The following is a 10,452-nucleotide window of genomic DNA, read 5'->3' on the forward strand; positions in this document are numbered from 1 at the left end:
CTCCTTCCTTTTTCATTTCATTTTATTTTATTTTTTTGTTTGGTTTGGTTTTATTAAGGTGGCCAAAAGATGTTCAACTTACAAAGGGCTAGAATAATTAAAGTCCAAGCAAGAACTAAGGACCAAGGACACCAAATCTGATACTGTACCCTTTGGCATAAGGAAAATAGGAGATTGTTCTTTTGTTTCCCATTTTGACCCTTTTTGGCAGGAGATATAGCTATTTTATATAATAAAGATTATCTGGGTTGGACTAGAGAAGAAAAGAGAAGGGAAAAGGATATTAGGAAACGTTAGGAAAAGTTACCAAAAGGCAAAGAGATAAAAGTTCATCAGGATGTAAATCTGAACTCTGGAATGAATAGCACAGCACTCCTCAGTCTTTCAACCTAATGTTTGCTCAGAAAAAGAGGCAGGGGATGCAAATAAATTATCAATGAGGATACTTTCTCTTACACTTCTCTTCCCCATTAGTCATAGTGGAGAAGCCAGAATACTGTTGGTTCTCCTCATTGCCTGACTTCCATTTTAGCATCATAATTCACTCAGTGATAGCTCTTTCAAAATTTATGCTATTCAACATAATCCAAGTTCTTGTAATCTTTATCAATTTCCAGAATATTCTCTGTCCTTCTCCAATGGGGGCAGTGCTTTGATCAGTTTCTCCATTCAACTTTTGTCCTGATGTTGATGATGCCTTAGGTACCCTAATTTCTCACTTCCTCGATTTATACAATTCCAGTGACTTACTCTTCCACTTCACTTCAGCTATATGCAAAGATAATACAATTGACTGCCTTTGCAACCAAGTGCTTCATTTCTAAAAAGTTTGGAATTCATGAACTCAAAACCTGTAGTCCTTTTCAATTAACATTTTGCAACAGTTTATGTTAATAATATGCCTCACTGTTTTGTGGGTGGCATGCAAGACTTGAATTCAATTGAGTTGAATCCTCAGATGTTTACTAGCTAGCTATAGGAATAGGGTATGTCATTTAAGCTTTCTGAGCTTCAGTTTCCTCATCTGTAAAATGGAGATCATAATTTTATCAGGTTCTTATGAGGATCCAGTGAGATTACTCACACACTCTCTCACACACACACACACACACACACACACACACACACACACACACACACACACACCATTCAGCAAACATTAAAACAGTATACAAATATACTCTGTTGTAACAAACAGCCTCCTCCCAGAAAGCACTCTGTGGAATTGTGAAGATCAAGAGACAGAACTTCTTCTAAATAGGATTGAATAGTTAACTGTCGACCACTTAAAAAAAAAAAAAAAAGTCAAATCTTTTATAAGAAATCACTAATTAAATCTAGACAGAATAAAATCAAAATGCATAGTATGGAATTTTAAAGTTCAAAACACTGAATTTGGTTATTTCTGAAAGGAACTTCTTCACTTTTTCTTTTAAATAATACTAAAATATTAAACTATTTGGAACCAAAAAGATAAACTAAATGATGGTTTCATAGAGAGACAAGCAGGGACATGCATGAGAAGAAAATGTATGCAAATGCAAATTCACCCAGACTACACTCCCCCTCGTGGAATTTTAGTAGGATGCAAGTCAGGAGCCTAAGCACTATGGGCATTATCCTCCTACTCCTTTTGAAAAAAAAGGAAAAAAAAAAGAAAAGAAATACAAGGTACATTGTCATTAAAACTGTATATATACACACACTCACACACATACACACATATATATTATACATGACATATCAGATAAACCGTCAGAATAGACTATTTGTGTCCATTAATTAATTTATTTTTGTTTTCATCTCTATCTGAATTATTCTCAAATATGAAAGCTGCTGACTATATTGTTTTAATTTAGAATATGAAATTAGAAATTTCCATGAAACACAGAACAAATACTTTCTGATTCTACTAACATTTTATAGACAACCCACCCACCCTTGTTTCAAATGACCCAATAACATATCTTAAAGAAAAAAGGAGATTTAATACTGGAGGAAAAAAAAATCAGATAACAAATTGGGTTAACTTGACAAAAATTAAAATACCTAATACAATACAATTTATTCAGCTATTCAGTTTAATTTATTCATAAAACCAAATATTGATTCAAGAGAAAATATGAACATCAGATGCTATGTTAATTAAAAAGCAAAGTTAATATAGGAGGAAAAAAGAATACTGTCAGGAATTCCTCAGTATCTGGCCACAGGGTTTATAGGTCTACTAGTATATTAACACTAGATTCTGCTAATGAACTGCTGAGCACTACACTAGGGGCAATCATCTCTACACAGCCAGCTAGCTCTTTGAAAAAGCTATTCAACCAATGTTATCTTTAGTACAAGTTCAAGAATGCTTCTTTTGACTTTTCCACAGGTTAGCTTCTTCTTGGGAACAGAATGGATCATGCCTACAATGCATACACCCAACTCTAACTATAAACAAGGGGAAATAAAGGAAAATGGAAAATAATGAAAACTTTCTAGGAAGTTAGAAAAGTAGCACATTCCACAATAAGACATAACTACTAACTAATCGGAATGTGTACTGAAGGGAGGACAGCTCCCTGTTCAGTTACTTTGTACATATAATGCTGTACTTCACATGACAAGTCAGTAATATTTATTGGTAAATCACCAAAGTCCTACACTTTAAAGCTCAACTCAGTCCAACTTAGACATACTCTTGTAACTTTGTTTAAAAATGAAAGCCTATGAAGAAAATGGCAGAATGAACTTTCACTACCTAATATATTTAAAATTTCAGAAGATATATCTAAACTTCCTTTTCAAGAAGTCATACATTCAAAGTCTACTAGCAGCTATGCTTAGAGATAAATAATGGTGTGCAATGTACCATAACCTCAGTAAAATTATCATTCCTGGGTCTCAGTTTTCCCACTTGTAAAAAGAAGAGGGGTTGAGCTAAATAATTTTTGAAGGTTCTCTCAAGAGCAAAATTCTGTAGCAAATAATGCTTTAAAATCCTTAATATTAACATTTTAAAAATGTTCAAACAACCAAATAGCTCTATCTAAAATAATTTTTCATTTATTACCCATAGGACTGTGATTTTTATCTTAAATTTAAAGGAACTGGGTTCCTTATAACTATGGAACAATATTCTTGTGATTAAAATCAGGTAAATCACACAAGAACTTGGAAAATATTAATGATCAGAGACCATTCATTTAATACTAGGTACAGTTGTAGCACTAATGTCTTTAAGTGCTTCATTACTCAGACCTTGCTTTTTACTTTTCTGAATGGATTTTACCTAAATAGGCTTTAGACATTTGGATATAAATGCCTAATTCAGTAATTACTATTTTAAAACTGTGAAACCTTTTAAGTTAAGTGGACTATTAATTAACTACCAATTATCTTGTCTGCCTACCATATCAATAGAAGTAAATTACTGACTAGCTTTTTGACAGATTTGGTCTTTTACCATGCAAAATTCCTATAGAACATAAAAGGACTTTAGTTAAATGCTTTTGCTTCCCCCTTTTGGTTATTCAAGGATCAATTTGCTCTTGTATAAAGGCCAGATGTTGTCCTTTGGCCAAAAAGAATCTTCAGATAAACACTGGCTAGCTGACTCCTTGGAAGAACAGATTTTCCCACCTCTTACAAAGATACCAATAATAATTTGGAGAATAGGAAAATAGATTTGCAGATCCCCCACTCAGAAACTTTTCCATATTCAAAACAAAGAAAGTTTATGTCAAGCATTTGTGATCCAATGAAGTAAAGAAAAATCCAAAGTGATACATTCCAGTAATACTTGTTCCATAGTTAAAGAATATTAGCTAATGTACAATATCCAAGGTCTCATGATAACCTTAAATTGTTTCCCAACAGATTATGCTGGCTAGGATCTACTCAATATCCATCACTTTTTGAATGCTGACCAAAAGAAGGTTACTGGGAAAGCTGCCAATGGTAATATAACACTGGCAGATGTAAAGTCATATAACAGACTTGTAAGAATCCCAAAGACTAGTACCATCAATCTTTAAAATTTCTAACATCAGATAAATTGAAAATGACCCAATAAGGGACAAACTACAGTACTAACTCTTCTACTTGAGATTAGGCAACTGAGTCAAATCTCAGACAATTTGGTAGTACCACTTGAGCTAGTTAAACTGATAAATTAAATACTAATTATCACAATAATCATGCCACAATAATAATGTAATTAATAATGATGGTCACAGTAAGGCAAGGAAATTGTAAAACAATATAATAACAAAAAGGAAACAAAATCACAATTTCTAATTTTTTTTTTGCATTGGCTCTATACTTTGTAACAACTAACAAAAGAACTTCATTGAACTCTAGTTTTGATACACTGTACAATTTACATAGCTGCTAATGTCCAGCCCAAGCTTAATCAATGCTTGTTGACTATTGCCCTAAAGAAATGTTTACCTTTTCAGATTAAAGAATACTGTAATACATAAGAATTTTTTAATAGAAATTATTTTCCTTTAAAGATTTAAGCAATGGTTTAGACCATACCAACATAAACTTATTGAGAATCTATTCAGTAGCAAGGAATTAAGGATACAAAAGACACACAAGATCCAATCTCTTTCTCAAATAGTTTACAACCTAATTGGGAAAGCAAGAAAGATACAGAAAAAGATAAATAGCAGTTAAATAGGAGACACCCCACTCTTCTCTTTTCCTTTCTTTTTTAGTCCAGGTCATATCATTCCTTTAAAGAACCAATTCAAAGTATTTCAGCAAAAGAAGTGAGCCATGATGCAGGAAACCCTGGGAGTTACAGCTGTGTTCTATGGACTAAATAGATAAGTCTCCATAATGACTTTGTTTTACTGTGTATGACTGTATGTGTATATGATCTGAGTCAGGATCTAGACTCTTAGTTATCCCTGTCAAGGCAGATATTTGCACTCTAAGGTAGAATTCAAGGTCACCTGGTCAAATGGCACATGTAGCTTATGTCTAGCTGGCTTATTTTTTGTAATAAACTTATCTCTTACAATTCTACCCCTTTCCCCTCTTCAATTGTATTTATTCTCTTCCCATGTCCAATTATAGTAGAAAGAAGAGACACAACTGATTATTGTGGATTAAACTCAGCATCTTCAAAGATATCTTTATTCAGTGGTAGCCTACCTATATCTTGCTACTATACGAGGAATCATAACTTTTGCATTAAGTCAAATTCTAGTGACACAGAGATTGATACCATTTAAAGCCAAATACATTGTAAAGTTTTGTTTCAGAATTTTAAATTGATAGAGCTCAGCTTTCATTTGAAAGATTAAAAGACTACAAGAGTTTGGAAAGGGCATCTTTATAATGAGCTGACTCAACATTGAAAAGAATTTATTTAGCTTAGATGCCTAAGGCAAAAACAGCTGGAGAATTCAGGAGCCTCCCATATTTTAATATGAAGTGATGTCATAATTGACACAGCTTCCAAGAACTCCCTAAATTCTGTAGTTAAGTAACATCCAGAACATCAAGGACTCTAGAAAGCCAATATTCTTCTGCTTAAAGTGCAAATTCTGTCTAAATGTAATTTTTACAATTAAATATTTGGTTAAATTTTTCTACATAGCAGAAAGAAACATAGAATTATAAGTGTTTCAACTTGAGTGCATTTTCCTAGCCAAGGCTAATGATGGAAGTCCCTAAAACAGGATGCATTGTTAAAATATAAAAAATGCATTTGAAATTTTAAAGGTTTACTATATAATGACATGCTAAAACAGCAGAAAGACAGAATTTCAGTTTTTAGCAGCCATTCAAGTTAATGATTATGCAATATATCTTATATCACCTCAAAGGTTAAAGAACAATCTAATTTTAACTCACCAGTTTCTAGCCCATTGAGTATCTTGTCCTATTCTAATTTATTTACTTATTGTATCTTTCTCTATGGCATAAAAGAACAATTGGTGAAATTCAAGTGGAGACCAAAGCAACTTTATTATTTAAAATTTATGTCATTTTTGCATAGTCTGTGAACTCTTGTTATCTCAAATAGGAGTACTTTGGTTTACTTAAAAGTGGATTACTAAATACAAAATACATCTTTGGGAATCCTGTATATACATCACTAAAACGCCTTTTGGTTAGCTGCATACCATTTTTCAAACATTCTTTTGCCTCTCTGCATTACCCTCCTTGCTACTTTGCTTCAAAGTTTACAGCTTGTTCTAGCATTACTTCCCTTTTACCAGATATGCTAATGAGATATGATTTAACTTGGAATCACTTTGCCTTTTCCCCTTTTAAAAATATACAAAAAAGGTACCTCATTATTAATTTTTTGCAATATTAGTATAAAAGCCACCTCTAAGTTCATCTCTATGAAACAAATTTTCCATCTAAAAATATACCTGTGTATATGAGCAAATAAACATTTATAGAAACATACAAACATACGTCTCTTTTAAATGAAGCATGAATACAAAATAATCCAATGTGTAAAATGGAACTTGGGCAGCAAAAACACAACTTTTCAAGTAGTTACTCTAACAAATTAATGATGTTTAATGTACCCTATTAGGAAAGAAAATTCTTTGTTATATTTTACTATGTATGTCTTATCCACTTGAAAGAGAAATACAAAGTCCTGCATCCCTTCACATTTCTTCCTTAAATTTTAACTGTCTAAAAAGGATGGAAGGAAAAGCAATAGTCAGAAAGAAAAGAGGTTAAATCTTTTAGCATTCTGAAATATGTTGAAGTAGGTTAATCTTCTACTCCAATTCCAAAACATGAGGACTACTAAGGTATTTCAGAGGTAGTCTAATTAATGGAAGTTGAAGTAGAATCCTTCTATTACTTCCTTAGATGTTGCAGCAGCCCCTCTGTTGGTTAAGAGCTATGACTACTTTAAAAATCGTTGGCTAGACCTGTCCCCTTACTTGCAATAGTGACTACCTGCCAGAATTGAGACAACCTCTATGTTTACACATGGAGCACTTTTAAAGTTGCTGTGATCTCAGATGGGGGATGGGAGAAGGAGTTGATGGGCTACCCCTGTTGCTGAACATTGCCATATACTCTGTGGATGCTCAATCTATGTTAATTGACTGATAGAATGGTTCTGATAGAAAGAATAGTTCTCTGTTGAGTCACAAATGCTGATCTCAGAATCTCAGGCAAATTGCATATATATATATCAGTAAATTTGCATGGCTGAACTCAAACTTTATAAATGTATAAGAACAAAAAAATTATTCTCACAAAAATTCAGCATAAAGAAAAATAAAGTACCAACATTTCATTTATACTTGTTTGCATTTATACCTTCAACCTTGCTTATATATACAATGTTAATGAAACTCTCCTTCTTATTAGGTACCTAGTTTGTAAAACAAAATAAGTCAACAAAATATTCAATGTTGACATTAATGAAGAAGTATTATAAGCAAGTAATTATTTGTAAGGTTGTTTTATACTGACAAGATGGTACATAGATGCTAATCATGTGCCAAAATCTTCCCTCCTTCCCAATCATTCCATAAAAAGAAAAAAAAAAAAAAGACATAAATCAAGCATGTTCATATTTACCCAGAAATGTGCATGGCAATTGACCATCATGGTTCTCTCAATAAGCTCATCAGGGCATTCCAAGAGATGATGCCCAGAGACCACACCAGCATTATTAACCAGGACTGAGACCTCTCCAACTTCTTTCCGGACTCTTTCAGCTGTCAGGTAGACATTCTCTCTTTTTCCCACATCACAGGTATAGGTAAAAACCTGTAAATTGCAGGGAGGTAGAACTTCCTCCTCACCATTTCCAGCTGTTCTCAGGAAGATAGATGAGGAAAAAGAATGGAACAAGGAGGAGAAAAAAGTGACTGGTGTGGTAATTCGACAAAAGATCACACAAAGCAAAAATACTACAGCAATCTACAATTTCTATAAACAAAAAGTTTGCCAATTATTAAAGTTACAGCTGCTTTTCTCCCTCCCCCCCACCCCAGTCTTGAAGAATTATAGCAATTTACTGCATACTTTTACTTAAGAGAAAGCAACATAATTGTGACAAGCATAGTACAAGCCAGAATAAACCCCACACCATCTGCAATAAGGTTCAGTACCCTGAACTATATGAAAACAGCTTACTGGGATCTAAAAACACCTGGAAACAACTGACTTCATCCCAGAAAGTTTCTCCCCCTCCTCTTTTCTGGGAATTGCTGGTGGTGAGGAACAAAATCTCTTGCTTTTCCTTTCTTGCTCTCTCACAACCAATATGAAGTTCTTCAAAAAACAAACTCACTTCAACATCCAGAAGAAAAAAAACTTAGTAATACTAATATGTCTCATATGTGCCCCCAAAAATGATTATTATAAGGGAGATTTATCAGTCTTCACTAGAGAAACCAGTTTTTTAAAAAGATGTTCCTGCACATGTCAACATCTCAGGTGAATATGAAACTTTCATATGATAATGTCTAGATAAATGACATTCAAACTAAATCTCTCTATTAGAAAATAATCATTTATTCGTTAAGCTTTCTCCTCAAAGAAGGATATGACCTAAATTTTATGCCCCCAAATATCAGCAACTTCATATTTAAAGTTACATTTTGTATTTAATTTTCCTGGCATAAAAAGTAATCAGATTCATATTTCTGAAAACACACTCTTCATTTTACTGCTATATGTTGTACATTTCCTTGAAGGGGTGGATGAGTATTTCACCAGGCCTTTCTCTGAATTGTCTCATTAAAAAAAAAAAAAACTGAAATTGAATATCAAATTTCTAGATCAAGAACTGAGTTTAAAAATAATAAAATTTAAGAACATTTATTGTTTATAATGCTATTGTTTCTTTGGAGTTACCAAAGGTAGGAATGAGATTTCAAAAATAAAACTCAAACCTAAAATGATCTTCAATCATTGGGTATATATATATATATTGCATGTGTATATATGTGCATATTATACGTATTTAAGTGATCTTTAGTGAATCACTTTGAACATTCTTCTGTGCAGAAAGTTACAATGAAATTAATCCTGCCCCTAGACTAAGCTTTTAGGATTACAATATAATAAGGCATGATGCTACACTGTAGCAAACTAGATACCTGCAATCAGAACAACTTCCCAACAATACCTACTCTTCCCATTGCATATGGGTGTGAGAAATTCCCCGTGGACCTTAAGCACTTTGTAACAAGTCTCTTTTAGCTGTGTGTGTCAGTGTGTTTTAAGTAGGCAAAGAGTTCTACTAACCCTATTCTTTCCTTAGGAATTAAATGAGATCCAATTAAGATCCAATTAACATACCAGTTTTGTTGTTAGATTGCATCACATTAGATGACCAAATACATAGTTGCTTTGTCCTTTAAGTAAATTATATTCACTTTTCAGGACAGGGTTATAAGGAAGGATTCTAGTTCAGATCCATTTTCTCTCTCCCGAGAGAGGCATGGACCATACCCGGCTGTTACACCCTACTGAAAGAATGGGTTGAAGGGGAGGATGGGGTGCCGGTTCGGGTTACCTTGAAGGGCAGCGGCATCAGCTGCCTCCAGGTCCTGGTAGATGTGGCGCACCATGCCGGCCGTCTCTTCATTACTCTGGGTGTTAATGTCCCACAGAACCAGCAGAGCCCGGCGTCGGGCGAACTCGAGGGCGAAGAGGCGGCCCAGGCCGCTGCCGGCCCCGGTGATCAGGCACACCTGTCCTGCCACGCTCTTCTCTTTGGGTCGCACTAGCCACTTGGCCGCGGCCAGCACGAATGCCCAGAGCACTTTAAAAGTGACCACGAAGAACTCCACCACGATATTCATCGCGACACCCAGCTCAGCGCAGCTACCGCGACAGCAACAGCAGCAGCAGCAGCACCCGCACGGACCGACCCCGGCCTTTTTGCTTTCCTGCAGCTGGGTGGCTGCGGGACCCTCCTGGCTCCTTGCCCCGAGAGGTGGCCGAGTGCCACCCTCCTCTGAGACCGAGGAACTCCCGGGGGAGGGAAGGAAGGACCCGAGAAAAGACCCCACACCTAACTTCCCCCTCCCCCAAGTTGCCTCCTTGACTTTTGGGGGGGACGGAAGCGCTGCTGCTGCTCCAGAGGCTGCCGCTCGCTCTCTACTACCCCCTTGCCCAGTTAGGCACTGTTGCCTCCCCCCCGGGCGGTGCAGTCACCCCAGGCCGCCTTCTGCTGGCTAGCCGCCTGCCTAGGAGCGCTCGGCCAGGCTCGGGCGCCGGGTCCGGCAGCGGTGACAGCCACACGTTAAGCTGCCCTCATGCTTCCAGCTGCCCCTGTGGCTGCTGCTGCTGTGGCCGCACAGCCCTGGCCCCGCAAGAGCTGTGCAGAGCCGGGACCCGCAGGCCGGCCGTAGGAGGAGTTGTCAACTTAATCCAACTTTAAAGAGCGAGGTACGGAAGAGGGACTGGAGAAAGTGGCTAGTCCTTCCCCGGAGGCAGGAGTAGCCCAAC

At 36.1% G+C, this 10,452-nt stretch overlaps 1 protein-coding gene across 1 annotated transcript in view; it reads right to left on the reverse strand.

Annotated features, from left to right (window-relative positions):
• The window catches only part of RDH10 (retinol dehydrogenase 10), a 36,603-nt gene extending 26,151 nt beyond the window's left edge, over positions 1-10,452 (reverse strand). Inside the window, exons 1-2 of the mRNA XM_051970040.1 lie at positions 9,515-10,452; positions 7,567-7,802 (exon numbers count right to left, since the gene is read on the reverse strand). Coding sequence (XP_051826000.1) covers positions 7,567-7,802; positions 9,515-9,803 — 525 coding nt within the window. The 5' untranslated portion in view covers positions 9,804-10,452. The remainder of the gene's footprint in view (positions 1-7,566; positions 7,803-9,514) is intronic.

The sequence above is a fragment of the Antechinus flavipes genome, chromosome 1 (assembly GCF_016432865.1).
Source record: "Antechinus flavipes isolate AdamAnt ecotype Samford, QLD, Australia chromosome 1, AdamAnt_v2, whole genome shotgun sequence".
In the NCBI taxonomy this organism is placed as follows: domain Eukaryota; kingdom Metazoa; phylum Chordata; class Mammalia; order Dasyuromorphia; family Dasyuridae; genus Antechinus; species Antechinus flavipes.